Below are 21,388 nucleotides of genomic sequence, written 5' to 3'. Positions count from 1 at the left end.
AAATGCAGGATCCTTTTGGTATTTTGAAAAAAAACAAACGATATTTATATACTGTATAGGTATGGCCCTACAATATATTGTTCAAATATAGCATGATAGGTGTCCTTTAAATTCTAAAACAAATGCAACGTTTATGTTAAGGTTTGATGCAAGAACTGTATTAGATTAATCAATACATATTTTAGTCTATTAAATGTCAGAAAATAATTCAGAGAATGCTCACAATCCCAGATGTCTTCAAATGTCCAAATAGATTTTTAAATTAATTACGCATTTTAGCTCTAACACATTTGTCATTCACGAGTCAAATGTTATTTTTATATAAAATATTTATTTAATTTCAGCTTTTACAATTTATTTTAGTAGTACACATTCCTTCCCAAATTAAAATGTTGGTTGTAAATTAAATACAAATCCTAAGAGAGAAAGTAAAATATTTTATTTTGAGTTTATTTTGGAAGATGTATTCCAGTTGGATAAAGGTGTCTTCTGCAGACGGTGTGATGATGAATGGGTGGAGTATTTTTTACTTCATTTCTATATTTTAATGTACAGTATTTTAGTTATATGATATGGTTTTAGTTCAATGTTCCTGGGAAAATTAAAACAAATTACAATCTATGAATCAGCATTTTATCACTTGTGTTATTGCTCCCACAGAAACGTTTACAGAAATGTCTTCACAGTTTCTCAGTTCTTCTCTCAGTTAGTGTGTGAAAAAGTCCGACCTCAAACCAAAATATCCAGGTGTGATCAATGCAACATCTGCACATTAATCCAGGGGTGAACAGCCACTAAAAACCTTAAAAAGTAAAATCCAGAAGCACAGTTCCTCTCAGCTGCTCGATCACAACAGTCCACAAATAAAAACATTAATCCTATGTTAAGTTTCCTGCCACGGCCCGTCATCAGCTGTCCGTCATTAGCTGTCCGTCATTAGCTGTCCCCCCCCTCAAGGACGGGCAAGAAGGGCAGGTCGGTGCTGCCCAGGTACGTCCTCCCGCGGTGCTGGAACACGTCGCTGATGGCCCAGGTGAGGCGGGCCTCGGGGTCCTGCAGCGAGCCCACCAGCCGTCCGTCAGACCCCAGCTCTAGGACCAGGGCGTAGCGAGGCAGCAGGACGCGGTACCAGCTCAGGGGAATCACCTGGAGACAGAAACACTTCATGGTTATCTAAAAAACTGTTTTGATAATAGATAATATTTGATCCTTCCAGTGTCTCAAGGTTGTGAATTTACTGCTTCGTGTGAATTTTTGGACTAAGACTGTGTAAAGTGTAAAACCACAGCAAAGGTAAAATATCATTTTCCATGGAGGAATATCTTTGTCATCTTTACTTAAGTTCAAAGGGGATATGACACCATGACATGCGACCAGATGAAACTCACCATTTAAATGACTTTTTATTATTCTCAAATCTTCTCTGAACATTGATGGAAGCATTTTGAGATAATGTAAGTATACAACTATATTCTAGTTATTTATAAAAGTGTTAATGTAGAAATGTTACCTATTATACCGTTATGCTCCTTAAACCACTTAGTAGTCTGGTCTCGTTTTAAATAACGTTTATTACTTTAATCAAGCTTAAAAAGAGTTTCTCTGTCAGCGTGACCTCAGCTGACATTTCCCAGAGTTCACTGGGAGTTCAGACCCGTCTCTTCCAAGTGTCGGGTGTGACCATAGAGACTGTATATATAAACAGAGACAGAGAAGTGTTTTTATCTTAAACCTCTTGTGTTCATCTAACAATTCAATCTGTGTGCGTGTGTGTTAGTGAAGGGTCCTGCCCCTGTCCCGTCACATTTCACACTATCTCTTCTCAGGCTGGAACAAAGCCTGTTATTCTCGGCTGACTGACACACCAGATAATTGTGAATCACACAGCCTTCCAGATGGATCATGGGAAAGTAGATTTGGTTATAAAAACAGCACTCAAAATGTAATTAGACAAATCATAAGTATAAAGTGTAATAAATATACTGGTTGACAGTTCAAAGTATGAAGTGTGTTTTGTGTGTGATATTACTAGAACACAATAAATACAGTTCTAAAAAAAACAGACATGCATAATTTCAGGATGTGTGTGCCGCTCTTTCCTCTCATAACAACCTCTCCATTTCTCCAGAGATCATTTTGATCATGTCCCACATATATATTATTTATCAAAGTAATTCATATAAACTATGAAACACACTGACTTTTGCCAGGAATCTTTTGACGGCGGGGTACGGGGCGATCATGTCCAGGAAGGGAGGGGTGATCTTCCGGAACCTCGGTGTCGTTATGCCAACAAGGAATGTGCCGTGGTCGCTACGGCGAATGTTGTCGGGGTAACCGATCATGTTGTCCATGACGACCTCCTTGGTGCCGGCCTGTGGGCCCTTCAGCCAAAACCTGAGAGGGAAGAGAGGAAGACCGTGATGTTGTTCCCTCGTCTCGAAGTAAAAAAGGTTATTTAAATGTGTTTCTGGTCAGAGTTTCAAGTTAGGTTGTTGGTTCATATTAGCTGAGTTAAGAGTTAGCTAATAGATTTGGGTTTCTGGTGTTTATATTAAAGGGGCCTTATTTCAGGTGTAATATGTGTATGTTGTGCCTCTGCTGTGACATGTTTACATATTTGAATGTTCAAAAAGGAACATACTCACTAAGGAACATTTTTCTCATACTGCTTGTGCTGCAGCACCTATTTTCACCGTTGTGATTGGGTTGTGATTAGCCTATCACTTACAATGTGCAATAGCCAGTAAAAGCGTGAGTGTTACCTAGTGATGACACTATGTTATGGAAGTAAACAAAGGAGTCCAATGGAGGTGTTTCAAGAAGCGGGGGAGAGTGTGTGGGAGAGAAACTCCCTCTGGAGGGAACTTTGCATGCACTAAAACCTATAGAACACAATACAGGAAAGTGTAAACCCCCAAAAGCATCTTAGGGCCTCTTTAGGGTTTCAAAAAACTAATACAATGTGGAGGTTATCTCCAGAAACGTGAATCATACACGTTTATTTGATCTTCTTTTTCAGCAATATTCTGAAATCCAATCTTCAGGATCAGCCTAGAGAAACAGGTCACTTCATAGTGTGTACCTCAGTATGCGTCCGATGCTCGTCTCCGCTAGCAACAGGAAGTGCTCGTCAGGTGACAGAGCGATGCCGTTGGGCATGTAGAGATCGCCCAGCAGAACCGTCACACTTCCTGTCTGCGGGTCGAAGGAGAGGAGACGCCCGAGGCTGTTCAGCTCAATCACCTGAAAACAATAATTAATTTAATTAAGTTTGTTGTTTTCGTTAAAGTATATTATTTAGCTTAAATATGTTTAATGAAACTAAGACATGGTTTTATCAAGCCTAGTTTATATACTGTACTGTGTATATATTTAGCTTAATTTGTGTACAGCTGTTGTGTTTTTTTTAAAAAGGGTTCCATTCAAAAGCAGCTCTGAATGGACCCTCAGTGTGGTTTTTGGCGAAAGGCTTTTGGATGGACGGTTACAAAGAAAAGCCTGAGTGTCCTCAAGTGTTATTGGCAAGCACGATAAAAAAATCTCTGAAGGACTCTGCATGCATCAGCTTCCCTCTGCCTTGTGAATCTCTGAAAAACAGTGATTAGCAGATGGTTTTTGGCTAATTGCCTCCGATCCTCTCCCCCCCTGCCCCCCCCCTCTCACCTCCAGGGTGACATGTCTGCGTCCCCAGCGACTGGAGGAGTCGGTGAAATAAATGATGCCCGTCTGAGAGGAAATCTCCAGACCGTTCAGGAAGGCGAATGGGAACGCCAGCAGCACCTGAGGAACAAAGAGAAGAAGAAAATAAGTTCTATACATTGGTAAAAATCTTACTCTCATTTGGGTTGATTTAATGCATATGGAATACATTTTGGCGAAGGTGGTGAATCCTAATAAACGTTGAAGCCAAAATGTAGACACTCAGGCCCTTAAGTACAAAAATGTTCCCATTAAAACCACAATGTGTTATCCCAGGGCCATTACAGCGGAACATCGTGCTTTGAGCTCTGGCTTCAAGGCAAAGCAAGTTTCTCTATATGGCACCTTTCAACACAAGGCAATTCAAAGTGCTTTGCAAAAAATAAAAGACATTAAACAAAAAATAAAAGATATTAATTCAACATTATATTTTAACTATTTCCACGAGATGCCCTTTGGTGCAAATACATGCTATTTTCTTGGTTTTCTGCATAAAAATCCCTGTGGATGCCAATCATTTACATAGACCAGAATGAAAATTACTTGAAAATAGCCATGATTTAAAAGGGTTTGAATTCTGAAAGATATCAAATATTTGGTTAAGATCAACCTAAAGTTTGTTGAAATATTTATCTCAGTGAAAGGGGGAACTTATATAATTAAACAACTTTTTTAGTGCATTTTGACGCAAACAATATTGTTCTCTAAGGATAAAAAAGAATATTTGAGTGAGTATTTAAGTGAAGTGGTAATTATTTTTCATTTAGCACACACACACACACACACACACACACACACACACACACACACACACACACACACACACACACACACACACACACACACACACACACACACACACACACACACACACACACACACACACACACACACACACACACACACACACACACCTTCTGAGTTAGCCAGCAGCAGGGTCTTCTCTCCAGTTTTGGGGTCGACGCTGTGCAGACCAAGGTACGAGTCAGCCACGATCAGCTGACCGTGACGATCCATACGGACCCCGTGAGGACGGCCGCACACCGGCTCGTAGTCCGTGCTGCTGCCTGCAGGGATATGAGGACTGCATGTTAATAACAACGTTATAAATGTTTATTTAGAGTAGACATTTCAAACTGAGGAGAAAGAAGAATTGTTAAAAGTTTGGAGAGAGATGAACAATGATTTTGTGATCATAAACAAAACAACAAACTATTTGGTTTCAAACTAAGACAAATCAACTATGGTTCATCTTTTTTTTAAAGAGGAAAAGAGTCATTTCCACATGAATACAAACCAAACTTTAAGAAGACTTTATTTATTATGTAAAGAAGCAGAAAGTAAACATAAATATGAGAGAAAATAAGTGAAAACAAGCTCCTGATGACGGCTGCTCATAAGCCAGAGGCCCTTTAAATAATTAGACAGCTAAATGTTTGTGCTGTAAAATGTAATTTCCCTAACTTTTAAGACGGGGTATGGATTTATCAAGTGGTGTCTCTTTGCTTACATTCACCTCACACGGCAGCTACACGTTGACTGCAGGAGTTTATTCAGTGTGAGGGAAAGAGATCAAGTCAAAAGGAAGCAGCTGCCCCACAATAAACACAGAGGAGAATCAGACGTGGAAACACACACCACATTCTGGCAGGTCCTGTCCCATGTGTGTGAGGAGTGTGAGGCTGTCGTCAGGGGCGATCCTCCACAGCTTCCCGTCCACCGTGCCCGTGAACACGTTCCCTGAAACACAACACACACCAGGTGATATATGGGCGAAGAGCATTCAGACCATCGTGTGCCATTTAAAAATATATATTGAAACTAGTCATAAAATGTATCTATAATGTTTGGAAAATGTATTTAAAAACAATGATGAAATCCAATCACAACAAAAAAATCCAAAAATATAATAAAACAAATATATAATAATAATAATAATAATAATAATATACATTCATTAATTTATAACATAATCAAAAAGAAATTGACATCTATACAGATCAATCTATACAGATCAATTTAAACATGTCACATGAGCGATACCGGGGACAAAATACCTTTCACGATCATTATTGTTTCACTTGCTGATAATTTCATTTATTATTAATCCTCTATCTTTGAGGCTACCCACACATCTAAAAACAGTTGATTACATTCCTACTAAACGTATTGTTCATCCTCTCACTCTCAATATCAATTTGTCAAAGTTTACATTACAAACATAAATGCCCGCTCACCCTCCTCATCAGCAGTGAAGGATTCTGGTCCGTGAAGTTTACCAGCAAACAGCCTGCGGCCCTTCTGCAGCAGGGTGTTCACAGCCAGGGGCCCCTCGAGGGCTGGGGGGGGGCCCTTCAGACTGCAGGAGAAATTGGATTCAATTGTTAATGACAGTGTGTGTGTGTGTGTGTGTGTGTGTGTGTGTGTGTGTGTGTGTGTGTGTGTGTGTGTGTGTGTGTGTGTGTGTGTGTGTGTGTGTGTGTGTGTGTGTGTGTGTGTGTGTGTGTGTGTGTGTGTGTGTGTGTGTAGGGCTGCTCGATTATGGCAAAAATCATAGTCTCGATTATTTGGGTCAATAATTGATATCACGATTACTAAAAACGATTATCCATTTACTTTGAAAACATCCATTTATTGAAAAGAAACATTTGAACAGTATGTTTTAACAGTTGATTACCCTGAACTTAAAGTATAATTCAAATGAAAAACCAAAAAAATTCAAAAATAAAGATAAATAAAATAATCGTTTTAATTCGATTATGTTTTTTCATAATCGTTGCAAGCCAAAATCGTAATTGCGATGAAAATACGATTAATTGAGCAGCCCTAGTGTGTGTGTGTGTGTGTGTGTGTGTGTGTGTGTGTGGTGTGTGTGGTGTGTGTGTGTGTGTGTGGTGTGTGTGTGTGTGTGTGTGTGTGGGGTTGTGTGTGTGTGTACTTACACATGTGGTTTGGGGTCTATGGGAGAGGGCAGCAGGTAAACTCCAACAGCCACAGAGAGCAGAGCCGCTAATAATGATCGTTTACTCAACCTGAGAAATAACAAAACAAATATTTATTACCTCTGTTAAAAAGTTTTAAAATTCAATTAAGGTTGATATTTATTTTATTTTATATATTTCTGGCGAACAGATCATATTTTTCTTAAGGCAAAACATCTAAGGAATAATAGAAATATAAAGGAAATGATCAAAACAAAAAAGCATTCTTTAAACTCTATGCATGATAGCCTTATCTGTAGATTCAACGTGCCTTAAACAAATACAGTTAAAACAACTTTTGGAACTATTTACGCTGCAAATCCCAGGATTGTGTTATCTTTGCAGATCCCAGTTTGTCGTCAATATGTCACAGAGTTGTGTCACATGTGGTGAGGTGAACTTTGACATGTGAGTGATGTTTAACACAAGATCAATAATATACCACATTGCTGGTTGTTGGTTACACAAAGGGGAACCCAGGTGAGTGAATCAAACTCAGATCAATGATTTAAATGAGATTGTAGAGCATGATTGTGGGTTTTCCTTTAAATGTGAAGGAATTCCTCTGAAAACAGGTTCTTTTGTTCCCTCCCATCACAATGGAAAGAGCTAGAGGTCCATATGTGATATAGAGTTGAACAACAATGCATTCTTCACAGGAAATGAAATCAATCCCAGCCGGCCCTAAGAGGGGAACTTATGCAACAGTTAACTACCTCCTCTCCCACACATAAGGTAATAATCTAGATCATTTCAAAGTGCTGAATAATCACATTTACTGGTTACATAATTCAAAAATGGGAAGTTAACAGAACTCTAAATGATGTGTTGGGGGTGAAGAGTGCTGACGAGCTGCTTGAGGGAAAATAATAGTCCCCTAGGGGCTCGACTACATCGCACATAAACAATGTACTTAAAGTGTAGCGCTCATACAATAAGCCGAACTAAAGACGACCCCTGTGCTACCATAATATGTGACAACAATCTGAAGAGGAACAAAGTGTTCCTGTGCTTTTGAATACTGTGAAAGCTCTTTGCGATAAGCGAGCCGTCACCTTGTGCCAAGTTTTACTCCGTCTTGAAATGCACCATATTATATTACACAAATCCTGAGGAAGTAAATGAGTAAGCAGAAGTAGTATTCGGTTTGGTTAAATCAGATTTAAACTTGGTGTTATATCTCCCGGGACAAACACACCTGCTGACAGTTCCGCAGAACTTCCACACACCTGAAAACCTGTTGACGGGAATTTTTAGTAATTAGGAGCTGCTTCCATGCATTTTATTAATGCCGACAAGCAGTATAAATATTGACTGTACAAACTATATATTTAATTCATTATTATTACGACGCCGCACCGTTTACAAAAAAATATAACATATTTCTGAACGCGGTTTGGCGACGCAGAATAATACTTCATAATTCTGCAGAAAAAACCGAGCCTAATAATTGTTTCGTGTGAGTATACAATTATTAAATCGTAAAACTTACATTGTTGAGTTTTGAGTGAGCGTGTCCTCTTGCTGCTTTATCAAACTGATCTGACACAATGGACCTGACCAGCGCCATATAGATAGATTCTATATATCTATCTATCTATATGGCGCTGGACCTGAGATAACACCACAGAGTAAATAAGAGCATCCGGCGAGTACCTTCAAAATAAAAGTCCAGTTATGTGTCTTACACATAGACTGTACGGGTCTTACACATAGACTGTACGGGTCTTACATTGTCATACTTTCTCAAATGAGTTTAAAATGACCAACTTTACTTTAGCAGGTCATTTTTAGACATAATTTCATATTATTCAGGGCAGAATACCACTGTTTAAAAAAAAAAAATGTAACAAATTGTATTAATTTTCAAATAAAACAATGTGAGAAATTGGGTCCAAATTGGAGATAGAGCTTCCATATTGTGTGCTAATGAACTCACCTGCATATACCATAATTAGTTAAAATTCGCCTCAGTTTTGTGACTACTTCATTAGTATTTTCTTTCATAACCCGGCACCATTATATAACACTCACATTCCAAAGTGCTTAAATAAATATAACCTGTTTATATTTAATACGTCGGTCTATTACTGTGTATTTTAAGTTGTTTCTGCTCTTAAAGCCTCTTCCGAAACATCACAGGATTACTAAACAAAAGTTTCAGTCGGAGCTTTTATTTTGAAGGCAGCACTGAAAGGCTCCTTTCTGCAGTTTTACACATGAACAGTTACGCGTGTGTGAGAGAGACAGAGGGAGGGGGGGGGGGGGGGGGGGCAATTTAAAGTCTGTGAGTAGTTGGGGTCACAGGGGAGGACAAGAGGAGGAGGAGGAGGAAGAGGAGGAAGAGCTGCTTTGGACTGCAGTTCTGCCAAATCACTGACAGCCTTTATGCCAAGCTAATTATTACTGGTTGAAGCCTTTTATTAAATATTTGGAATTTGCTTAAAAGGGTTATAAAAAACATCTTAATTGATTTTGGAAATGTAGGGCTGCAACTCAAGATTATCTTTTAATCTGCCGAGTAGTTTTGGGTCTATAAAATGAGAAAATAAAAAATATCTATCTCAGAGACAGAGTGAAGGTTATGTCTTCAAGTATATTGTTTCTTAGGTGAACAATTTAGACAAATGTATGTAATTTAAAATTGCCAACAAAATAATGCAGTAAATCTCATATATGAAAAGCTGAAACCAGTTATTCTTTGGGGGGATTTGTTTTAAAAAAAAAGAATTTTCAAGAGGAGAGATACATTTTCTTTCAATCAAGTAATACAAAAAAAACCCTCTTGTCAAATATATTTAAAAAATCCCACGTACAGCAAGTTATTTCAACAAAGAAAACACAACAGCAGTTAAAAAACATGAAAGCCCTTGTTTTGTTTTAATTTCAACTTTATTGGACGCAGCCTGCCCTGTGTGAAGGACAGGCAACATTTGGTATCGATTCAAAGAGAGGCCGCAAGGTGACGACAAAAATACATCTGAAGAGTTCTCCTGCAGAAAAAGCGACATGAGGAAGCCCTGCCGCAGGATTCTATTTCTGTCTGACTTTAGAAAGGCACTGCTGTGTTCGGAGCTCTCAAAAGCCTACATTTAATTTGGATTTTGCAGCTCAGGGCTGAAACTAAAACCTGAACATTTTTATTCAAGTGTAAAACAAACAAATAACTTTCTGAGCTCAGATGCTAATGGAGAACTCATGATTTGAGATCAATCTGATCTCTAAATAGTCGACAAAAACAGCATCATTGGAGAAGCTGAATATCAACAGAGCTACACGCAGATCTTTGGCATTTACATGTACAGTGTCTGGATGTTCACACAGATCGCACACAACAGAAGATAAAAGCCTTACAGACCGGAAAATCTTAGATAATAGATTAGTTACGTCATTTAAGAGATGCTTAAAAAAGACTGATGTATGGTACATTGTGGTTTTTCTACTTTCCAACAACTATTTGGTTGTTCAGATAAATCCCTAAACCACAGCGTTGAATGGAAAGTTCTTTAAAATGCGGAAAAGTGATTTTCTTGCATTCAATCTGCGAATGAGGATCATGTCAAATGCTCAAAGCTACAGGGAAAGCTGCAAATGTGGGGGGGGGGGTTCCATTTTCCAAAATCAAGAGTTATATTTAGTAGCAGCTTAGATTTCATTGTCTCAAATCACAAGAAAGTAAATACATATCTAAGCGTAAATCTAATTGTACACCACATAAGGCTGATATGTCTCATTTATGTTCGTTGTTAGTATTTTGGATTGCTTTGTTTCTCATCAACATGTAAATCAAAGACACTTTGAAGAGGCTGGATCTGGATTTTTTTGCTTGAAAGAAATGATCAAAATAGTTGCAGAATATTTGTCTGTTGATAAAATGATTAAACTCAAGACATACTTTACATGTAAAGAAACTGTAGGGAAACAAGATACTTAACATCTGTTTTTCCTCGAGGCCTAAATCAGCAAATAGATGTTGCTCAAATGATTGATCACGTAAACAATCAGCAGTATATGGTGTAACATCGCAAAGTGACACAATCTAGATCAAATCTACATGTTTGGAATTTCTCAAACGGCTTCTTCTAAAAAAAGGTAAACAATGTTAGGTGAAGCCAATAGTTTGCATGTCTGATTAACAACAGCCTTACATGTCTTTCTAAATACCAGATGTCACATATAAAAGTATTCATTTATGAAACACTACTGGCCCAAAGCTTTGCATTCAAGGTTAATGAATCCTCAAGCCTCACTTACACCAGCAGATCTGATGACATTTAAAAAACACATCAGATTTCACTCAAAGGGTTCCCCCCAGTTTTCTCTACGATAACGCATGCTTTAATATTATTAAGCCCAGTAGTGAACAGTGTGTCACAAAACAAGACAACATGCGAGATTCAACAAACTCATTCACAGTCTAACAGCTAAACTCAAAATATACAAAAGATGAACAAAAATGAGCTTTAAAAAAAAAAAAAAAAAACAACAACTTCTGTCACACTGTACTTCCATTTGTTTAAAAAAAAACATTTCATTATGTGTGGAGCTTAACAAAATCTTTCAAATAAGATTATAGTGTATAAGATGTTAAGATAAAGTACAGTTTGATGGCGGAAGTTTAAAGAGAAGGAAGAAAAATGAAAAGAAACCCGTCTTCCCTGAAGTTAAATTGCCCCAAAAACTGAATGAATTGATACGATTAGTCTGGTATGATGTCACTCTGACAGAACAAGTTGTTTATCAGATACACAAACAACAACATGGCTTTAAGATTAACTATTTCCATACAGACTTGTGTATCTTTTCAATTATATTATAGGGAAGCAACACAAGGCCAACATAGTTTGAATGTTTTATAAGCAGCTAAATACCAAACCGAATTAAGGTCAAGACGAGCAAAACTTAGAATCATTTCACCATTTCAGTGACTTGACTTTATGACTTCATTTAAATTGGCCAAAGCAAATGGAGTAAAGAGTTTTACCCCAAAGACATGTTGAACATCTGGATTAAAAAAAAATGTAAATATTAAAGCTTTTACAGTTACACCACTTTGAGTTAAATAATGGGAAAACGTCAAAAATATTTTCAAATTGTTAATTCATCTAGATTCTGTTGTATTCAAATATAACATTTAGTTTTGGGGTGTTTTTGGTACTTCTTAAAGAGACGTTTTAAAAAGTTTGATCCTACATTTCCCATAATGCCACGTCTCAAATAATAACATTTTATTTGCGACTATTTCCGAGTAAATTATGTATACAATTGGAAGAATGGCCCTTGAAATGTCCCAATTAGGCGTTCAGCTGCTTGTAAGATTCAAACCCTCCTGACCTTTTCCCTTTGCTTCCATATCATTAACCCAGTGTTCAATAATAAAATAAACCAGGGTTAAAACCCCTTTAAATACAACTCTGAACTTTATATGTGTTCCCTTCAGTGGGAACAGGCCTCTGATATATGTTTTGCTCCAGGCAACACCACAAAAATATCTTTGGTTATAACAAAAAAATAAATCTATGAGATAGTTTGACACAGAAATGAGAGAATAGTTACAGGGTTTTCCCACTAGGTGGCGGTGTTGCACTTCAATTAGCTCAACTCAACCTTTGTTAATGACTTGCGATCTATGCTTGCTATAGATATTAATAACCCCATTTCTAGTTCAAATGATTGTCTTTGTTTAATCTTAAATGTATGTTTTTTGATCTGAATAACTGCTGCTACAAAACAACAGATCTTTTAACAAAACTACATCGACAAACTCTTTGGTCTCTAAGCCAGAAATGATGAATTGCATATACTAAAGATAACATTGCATATATATTTAAGGCAGCTACTGGCAAACACATGTCATGAAGCTTCACTGTTACAAAACGCCTCCAACTGTTCAACTTCTTTCACACTTTGCATTTCTTTCTCTAAGTCTTTCTTTTCCTTGTATCCGCCAGCTGAACCTCGCGCTGTAAAGGAGGTCAAGGCTGCAGGTTTTGACTGCAGATAAGAGCACACAGCAAACAACCTACACGACTCATATCAGTATCGGCTGTTCTCACAGACCTCAGCACTCCCTTATTTCTCCCAGCAGCAGCAGCAGCTTTCATTAATGCGGGAAAACAGGACACACATTGTCCTCGAGGTCACACCGCTCACTACCGTCCTATGCTTCCTTCTATTCTACTTTCCTAAACTTCTCAGTCAACTTCCAGAAAACCGTCACTCCTCCTGCTGTGACCATGCAGGGTCAAAGGTCGGAGGTCAAGTCTAATCCAAACCACATTAGCATCTTCGGCTTTAAATCCAACAAAATCACCCTCACTCGCCATAAAATAACTATCTTTCCAACCAAAAGCACGTTTCTTTCTTCGTTCAGTATACAAGACCTTTCCTCTTTCATTATTTGACAGTAGAGTTTGTGTTTTCAGTCCCATTTAAAGCTCAAATGCACCTTTTATTCCTCTGTACACCAACAACTCTCGATGGAGTCTGAAGTGTGCCAATAATTAGAATACAAATAATAATCAAAGATAACAATCATTCATTGACTCATTAAAAATGCTTTATATGTATGCATTTAAAATAAATGTATGTGATATGTAAAAGGTGATAAAAAGAGTTAAGGGATATTTAGCTGCTTATTTGCTTTGAAGATCTGCAATAGAGGCTGGCACACATGCACCCTGAAAATAATAATACACAGAAAATATCTTTGAATCTAAACAGTGTAATTTTCTTAATCTACAATGTAATTGCCAAACTTCTTTTTAAGATGATTAAATAGTAAGTTAAATTGCCATTTTATTTCTATTTAATTTGACTTTAATATTGTGTATGTGTTGTCCCCTCATCTGTTGTGTTTTCTTTTGGTGGCTTTTCCCATTCTATTAACAGCGATGAACATGAAGTAAAATATTGTAATAAAAAAAAAAAAACTTTCTTTGGCACACTCAAGGACTCCATACATACTTTGTCCCTTCTCCAAATGATCTGCTCGTCCTGTAATGTGTACGTCAGCTCAATATCTCCCACTATTCTCCGTCTGTGTCGACGAGCAGACTGCTGCTCCGCCTCGGAACAAAACAACTCAATAAGACCTTTTTGTTTCCAGAAACACAAAACAATAAAAAGCTTCACCCATATAAATTAAAAAAGAAAAATATGTACAAACCATTCAAAACAAAAAAATTAAATAAACTCTAACTCCACATATGGCCTCGAGTCTTTCACAAGTTTAAAGGGATACAAAGGGGGAACTAAAGATACATGATGTGACAGCCGGACAGAGTAGGAGAGAGGATGTATGGAGAGAGGAGGAGTGAATATGGCACGCTTCAGTGTGAGCAGGGCAGCAGTTTGAAGTCCTTCATCCAGGCTGAATCAAACTCCAGCGTCCCAATATTGTCCGTTTATCCTTCCTCAGTTTATTTCCTTTCAATCTTTGCATCATCTTTCGTCCTGGCGGAGAATCCTTTGCTCTCACATCCCTCTCCTCGTCAAATGTAGATTCAGCTCCTCTGAGGATGTGAAAAAGTCCCCTCCTCCGAGCCAGTAGGGGGAGTAGTCCTGTTTGGAGGTGAATGCTCTAAGAGGGTCCTCGGAGCTCTCTCATCGCCTCCTGCAGTCTCCGCCGGTAAGAATCATAACGACGAAGCACCGCCTCCCTCTGCTCGTTCTCCTCCTTGTCGAGGATCCGCAGGAAGTTACGCAGCTCGGGGATGGAGAAGGCATCCCACTGAGAAGAGGAGAACACTTGATTCACAACACATCTTATTGAGCATTGTTCTTTTGCATGATGTTCACGGATGGGACTTGATTGCTACTCTAATATAGATGAGAATAAGGAGGGAAGGAAAGCAGACGAAGGAAAGGGGAGAAAGGGAAGGATGATTAGGAGGTGAAGGAGGATGACAAAGATGACCAGAAGAAGGATGCGAAAAGCAGTAGATCAAATGAAAGATGGGTATGGAGGAAGTGAAGAAAGAAGGACGTTTTTGAACAGATTCACAAGATTACAGGACAAAGAGAAAATATTGAATTGATGTTGGGTTCAACATTAGATAACAATACTATGAACAATTATATGATTTTATAAAATCTATTTGTGGCGTTATCATTTTGTTTTGTTAACTTCAAATGTGTTTTTCTACCTTTTCCTAGCAGATATGTGCCTCCATACAAAGGAGTACAGAAGTAAGACAAGAAAGAGAAGGAGGAAAAGGAGATGGCGGCTGAGATACCGAGCATGGAACAGGAGGGAGATGAAGTCAGAACAGATGAGGAGGAGAAGAAAGAGTGGATACAATGACTCAGTATTGAGCTGGAGGAGAGATACAGTAGCTTCATATAAAGGTCAATGAATACAGATGTAGGGTGTAATTTTTACCATGAACTTCTCCGGTCTGTTCCCTCAGAACGAAGCTGAGCGTGTCGGAGTCGGGTCCCGCCACCAGACGTAGAAACAACGGCTGCTCGCCATCCGCCAGCTTACACACGTACACTGAAACACACACACACACACATTAATTAAGGCACGACAGTGTGTGCGGTCCTGCAAGCCACAATCATGCAGGCACCAATATGGTCGCTGCATATGTGTGTGTGTGTGTGTGTGTGTGGCAGAGGATGAAAGGATGGGTGCGGCACATAAAATGGCGACCACAGTCATTTACAAAAACAGAAAGAGAGGGAGATCCATGTTGCCAGAAGAGGACAACAACACTTTACTTTAGGGCTGATAAAGAACCTTGAACCTTGATAAAGACCTCTACATATTATTTTTTCACTGTACAATATCGCTTTAAAAATGATGATGAACAAATAAAACTCACCGCATATTGACTCTTAAACAATAAATAAATCAATATACTGTTCATCAAATTTGAATCAATAATGTGTGGCCTATGTTACATGGGTTATTGTGATTTTAACACCAACTTATTTTTACAAGACTCATTATTATTGTTATTGATAACAAAACTTAATTTGATATTATTAATGTATCAAATGATGCCAATAATGGCACTTAAATTGACGGGTAATAACAAATTGCAAAGAAAACTTGCTCAACGTTTTGCAGAAATGATTGTGCCGTCTCCATAGAAGTGCAGCATTTACTATTGCAAATAAAAAAGGAGACCATCGCATGTGAATGTGACGGGAGCCAAACTGATAGGGTTCAGGTCACTGATCTCAAAAGCTTTTAAACAAACAGTGTCTCTTTTCTATTTTCATTCAGACAGAAATTGGAGTACATCTTATCCTGACTCTGAAGGACCCTTCCTCACCAGCCTGGTTTAATGAGTTGAATGAAAGCTTTGTCTGGGAACTTTTAATACGACCATACGAAGTCTGCATACATCTGCCGCTCAGTCGTCTGTCTAGACTGTCTTTTATTAGCCTCACTGTATGTCTCCAGTAATGAGGAGAAACAAACCAGAGCGAGGCACAGATGCAAGCAGAAACAAATAAACTCCATCAATGTGACTTCAAACAAGATATCTACATATATAGCATTTATACAAATGTAATAATTAAAGTAACTTTTTATAGTACAAGGATCATAAAGCCCATCTTTCTCCTCTCTTGCAGATGCTAAGATTATATTTGAAACCCTGCAACAGCTGTTAACTCAAAGAGTTTGTGTGTGTGTGTGTATTCCTGGTGTTGATAGTAGGGAGAGCCCTGCATGAGGGCGAGGCATCCAGAAACACACACACGCAGCACATACACACATAGTTGACACGATGTCAGCAGTCCCAAAGCATCTGTTACAGAGCTTGGAATGAGTGGTATGAAACACACAGTCTCCCGTCTCCGGTCTCCACACACACACCACCACCCCCCCCCCCCCCCCCCCCCTCCAGCCTTACCCTGCTCTTCCCTGCGGTAGCGTTTGTATAAGGCGTATTTGGCTGGGTTGTCTTGGACTGTGAACTTGCTCAGCAGGGCGACGATCACCTGAACACACACAGGAACAAAACGGTCAAAAAAGTATGTGATGTGTGTATTTATAAATAGTTTTCTTCTTCTTTGGCCCATTAAATGGTCTTCGTGTTTGAAAAGCAGTATCTCCTGTTCACCTTGGATATGTCTTTAGTTAGCTTATTTAATTTGTAAGTAACTGACACCCGTAGGCCATTCATTAAACTATCATGTTTGTGTCTGCAGGTTCATTTTCTCAGTTTTTCAAAGAAAGACTAAGAAAACTCAGTGAAAATGTAATAAAATCTCAACATCTGCCAGAATGCACTGAACCCTGACTTCAACCAGTATGTCATCAGATCCTAATGAAGTTGTGTTGACGTACGTGTGTGTGTGTGTGTGTGTGTGTGTGTGTGTTAGCCACCTGTCTGACGGTGTTATTGGAGCTGATGTGGAGGGTGTTGGTGACTCCGCGGGGCAGATAGAAGGCCTCATCCACCAGCGCCCCCCCGGCTCCTCTCTGGCCCCCCCGCACCGTCACCGGCCTCCTCAGGTCCATCTGCACTTTGATGAAACCAGTATACACACCAGTGGGATTCTGGGTGAAAAAGAGAGCGGTATGGTTAGAGCTGCAAACAGAGATCACTGGATTAGTCAATCAACAGAAAAATAATCACCAACTATTTTTATATTTTTAGGCAAAAATGCCTGGAAATGCAGTTTTAGGTATATCAAATGTGGAGGATTCAGATTAAAAACGGGAATTTAGATGCAGTATATATATATATATATATATATATACACAAATGAATATTGATATTTGTTTTCCATTGGGGGGGAAATCATTGGACTCTGTTACAGTTGCTCCAATGTAGGAAAGAATAAATAAGAAATAACAGATCATATAAAATTGAATAAAATCGTTGACAAAAAACAACGACCGCCAAATTAGGAAGATTAATTGAACCAAAACCTTGGATAAATTAAGAATAAAGAAAGTTATTTATAGCAAGAATCTAGATGTACGTGCTGAACGACCTCTGCAGAAGAAACCAGTTCACCCAGTAAACCCAGACAGATGGCCCCAGACGGAAGAAGAGCATCTTAATCCTATTACCCCCCATCTGTCTCTCTGTGTGTGTGTGTGTGTGTGTGTGTGTGTGTGTGTGGTGTGTGTGTGTGTGTGTGTGTGTGTGTGTGTGTGTGTGTGTGTGTGTGTGTGTGTGTGTGTGTGTGTGTGTGTGTGACAAACGAGATCAGTATGTACAGTCAAGCTCGCTAGTCAACTACAAAGGGTGACAAAGAGAATCTTGCACAATCAGAGACAAAGCGATAACGAGGCAAAGACCTCAAATATGTCAAATAAGAACAAAAGTGTTGGGTCGGGACGACACATCGATAACACCATCAGTTCCTTTCTTCAGATAAATATTTGTTCCATTTGTTTTATCTTGTGTTTTTCATTTGAAAATAACTTTCTATGTTAATATGAATAGTTTTGATGTTTAAATATGTAAATGAGGCATAATCTAATGCCAACTTCTGGTGGTTTTAGGAGGAATCTAAAGATGTAAATAGACAAAGTTACTAATATAAACATCTAAATATGTGTTCTGGATGTTTCTCTCTCCACTAGTCGAAAGGAAGGCATGTTAAAGAATCAAAAGACCCAAACCTTACAATGATGGCACGTGAACATTTGCTCTGATGTAACACCACTTGTATTCCTGGCCTACTATAAAAACAAGCACATGTTGTTTTCCTGACTGGTAGCGATCCAACAACACAAATCTCTTCTGGATTCAACGTGCTGCTGGAGTGCCCCGTGGCTCTGAATTCAGCTCCAGACATGTTGCACGCTGCCAAGGGAAACAGTGCGAGGAGAACAATGGCAGGAATAACCTCCGTGATGTGAGCGCTGAGGAATGCTGCAGCTGGGACAGCAGCACACCTTCACATGGAAACCTGCAGACTCCCTTTTGTATCTGCAAACACTACATATATAAAACATCTGCCGTGTAGCTTCTCTCGTGTTTCAGGATTCTCTCTGGGACACAGAGTTTACTGAATTGCATATTCAAATGTTAGCAACACTTCTAAAGACTGACTGAGACTTAAGGTGAAATATTATGGTCATCTGGTTTCACATGTTGAGCGGGTTTATTAAAAGCTGCAGCTAATGGAAGTTAGTACAGATTAGGTTTGTCACTTCTGTTGTAATGTATCCCTTTATGTATTTAATGGAGGCAGACATTCCATTTGGACTCTTCGTAAACAAACTTTCCCTTAGGGACAATACCAACACTATTATTGAGATGACTAACTGGCTCCATAATGACAAACGACAACTTCAAATGCCGTTGAATCTATGAATTTGTAATTAGAAGAAATAATAGTGATATGACATTTTTTCATGAGTCTGCACAATGAGCACTTTTGATTCACCTTGCTGATAATCTGTGTACGTGTGTGTGTGTGTGTGTGTGTGTGTGTGTGTGTGTGTGTGTGTGTGTGTGTGTGTGTGTGTGTTGTGTGTGTGTGTGTGTGTGTGTGTGTGTGTGTGTGTGTGTGTGTGTGTGTGTGTGTGACTTACGAGTGTCATCTTGAGGTGGTCTTTGGTCAGAGAGTTGTACTGCTCGATCTTCTGCCTGATTTCCTCCCTGTTGAACTCCGTCCGCAGCGCTCGCTCCTTCTCCACATCCTGACAGCATAAAGGAAACACGACACGATGAGTTAGTCACAAGTCAACTCAGTTTATCAAAACAGTAAAGACAATGGCAGCAGCACACGTGGACGAGTGCATTCTCATCCGAATTAAGAGTCTCAGTAAGTTACACAAGTTATATTGTATCCTCTTCTGCACAAACCTTAGTTGGAATGTATTTCTTAAGTGTCACACTTTCTTACAACTCATAAATGACAAAAATATCCTCCTAAATCCATTTCCTTTGTTGGAGGAGCTGCATGCTAGCAGGGAAACCTGAGAACACCAGGCAGTTTTTGGATAAGAAGATAAGACTTTACAGAAAGTATAACAAAATATAATTAGTTTTTCAAATGAGTGACAAGTTGATAGAAAGAAACACAAATACATGCCGTCTTTAGAGAATCTGATCATTTTACCTTTGGAAGGCGAACCATAACAGGACGCCGGAAGAAAGCAGAGTAAGCTGTTGTTAGTGTGCTTAGGGTCAATAGAGCATTTCTCATGTGACCCAGCCCATTGATATGATCATAAGGAGGGAGGAGATAACTTCACAAGTGCAATTAGAATAAAAAGCAACATACAAATCTATATTTTCAAATGTGAATGATGGAAAATAAACCTCGTGTCAAAGACTGCAGCAGGAAGATGTTAGCACCGTGTGTTTCCGAAAGAAAATCTAAATCTCTGACTTTAAGAGTGAAAAATCCCTCACTGCTGGAGGGTCAGCGCATGAGCAACTGCTGGAGGGTCAGCGCATGACCAATTCACAATCTGTGTCCCATGCTGTGCGGCTGACTTCTAATTTTAGACAAAACATGAACATCTCCTGCAGGAAACTGAACAATGCAAGAAAGAAAACATATGATTCAGTTCGACGGCCACATGGCTTCTAATCGTGTTAACAACCTAAGAGTGTGTACTGTAAATCACAAGCTGATGTTTGTCAAATCACACAAGAGGATTCACTGTAAGTGAGGCCTGAAGTCAGAAACGGGTCAGAAACGGGCGTCAGCTGATAGAGGAAGTTCTAGATAAAGAGGACACATGTGTACTGTGCAGACAAAAACATCTTTAAAGAGCAGTGACACCAGGTCAACCACACAGTCCAACCCTCCTTTTACAACTACCAAGGAACACATGCAAAACTATAACGCAGGTCACATGATGAAGCCGAGTGTTACACCATCAGCTGTAAAGAGCCTGTCCTCGAGACAGTCAAATGTGTTCAGGCAGTTGGCGCATGCAGGAGCTTGGTTTCAGGAAAAGTGACACAAAGCAGAAATATATATTTACAAAAGAAATAATAGTCAAGTGGGCTTTTAACGGCCAATTAAATGTTTTCCTTAAATACTGGCAGGTTTCAGCATTTCCACTGGGAAGGGTTTGAGGCTTTTCTCCATCTCATTATAAATTAAACTAGTTTTTGACAAAATAAAGTAACATTGTACTTTAACCTCTTTGGAAACCATTTTTATTACACTTTATAGACTTATTTAAATACAAAAAAAACAATAAATGATAATGAATAAAAGCCTACAAACTGTCCTAACTTTTGGTTATATGTAAAAGATACATTTAAAAAAACATGTCATTGGTGAAACCGACATCCTCTCATAGCTTTTAAAGCCTCAAAACAACTGACTGACATTTTTAAAGACATCTTCTGTGTGCACGTGAACTGTGTGTGTGTGTGTGTGTGTGTGTGTGTGTGTGTGTGTGTGTGTGTGTGTGTGTGTGTGTGTGTGTGTGTGTGCCAATGCAGTCTTTTAATTCTCCAGTGCAGTGTGTGCTTACATGGGCATAGTGCAGCACTCCTCTACATCTATTAAAAACTACACACACACAATCCAGAGAGACTTTGAAGGCACACACACCCTTATATGGAAAACACACACTGCTCAAGGGAAAGACAAGGTGCTAATGCAGCGTGTGCAAACAAAGTGAAAACACACTGTACTGCAGCTAGAGGGCTTCGGACAATGTAATGCCAGTCTGTGGGTCGGATCAAGAGAATTACTTGCAACATGTAACAAGTCATTTATCAAACGTTTGGATTTAAAGAAAAACCGATGATCCC

The 21,388-nt window shown here is 38.9% G+C and overlaps 2 protein-coding genes across 2 annotated transcripts in view; both read right to left on the bottom strand.

Moving 5' to 3' along the window:
* Positions 1–424: 424 nt before the first annotated feature.
* Positions 425–8,317, bottom strand: LOC117468371 (adipocyte plasma membrane-associated protein). The gene is made up of 9 exons (XM_034112444.1): positions 8,176–8,317; positions 6,645–6,734; positions 5,940–6,061; positions 5,341–5,442; positions 4,615–4,769; positions 3,667–3,783; positions 3,086–3,246; positions 2,202–2,397; positions 425–1,146 (listed from the first exon to the last, which is right to left on the bottom strand). Coding segments are annotated over exons 1-9 (1,155 nt in total). The 5' UTR covers positions 8,178–8,317; the 3' UTR covers positions 425–936.
* Positions 8,318–10,268: 1,951 nt separating this feature from the next.
* rassf3 (Ras association domain family member 3) overlaps positions 10,269–21,388 on the bottom strand; it is a 106,834-nt gene continuing 95,714 nt past the window's right edge. Inside the window, exons 3-7 of the mRNA XM_034112515.2 lie at positions 19,198–19,305; positions 17,029–17,202; positions 16,553–16,640; positions 15,067–15,180; positions 10,269–14,432 (exon numbers count right to left, since the gene is read on the bottom strand). Coding sequence (XP_033968406.1) covers positions 14,266–14,432; positions 15,067–15,180; positions 16,553–16,640; positions 17,029–17,202; positions 19,198–19,305 — 651 coding nt within the window. The 3' untranslated portion in view covers positions 10,269–14,265. The remainder of the gene's footprint in view (positions 14,433–15,066; positions 15,181–16,552; positions 16,641–17,028; positions 17,203–19,197; positions 19,306–21,388) is intronic.

The sequence above is a fragment of the Pseudochaenichthys georgianus genome, chromosome 23, assembly GCF_902827115.2.
Source record: "Pseudochaenichthys georgianus chromosome 23, fPseGeo1.2, whole genome shotgun sequence".
NCBI classification, from domain to species: domain Eukaryota; kingdom Metazoa; phylum Chordata; class Actinopteri; order Perciformes; family Channichthyidae; genus Pseudochaenichthys; species Pseudochaenichthys georgianus.
Note: the sequence above shows the minus strand (reverse complement) of the source record. Positions and strands in the feature narration are given on the sequence as shown.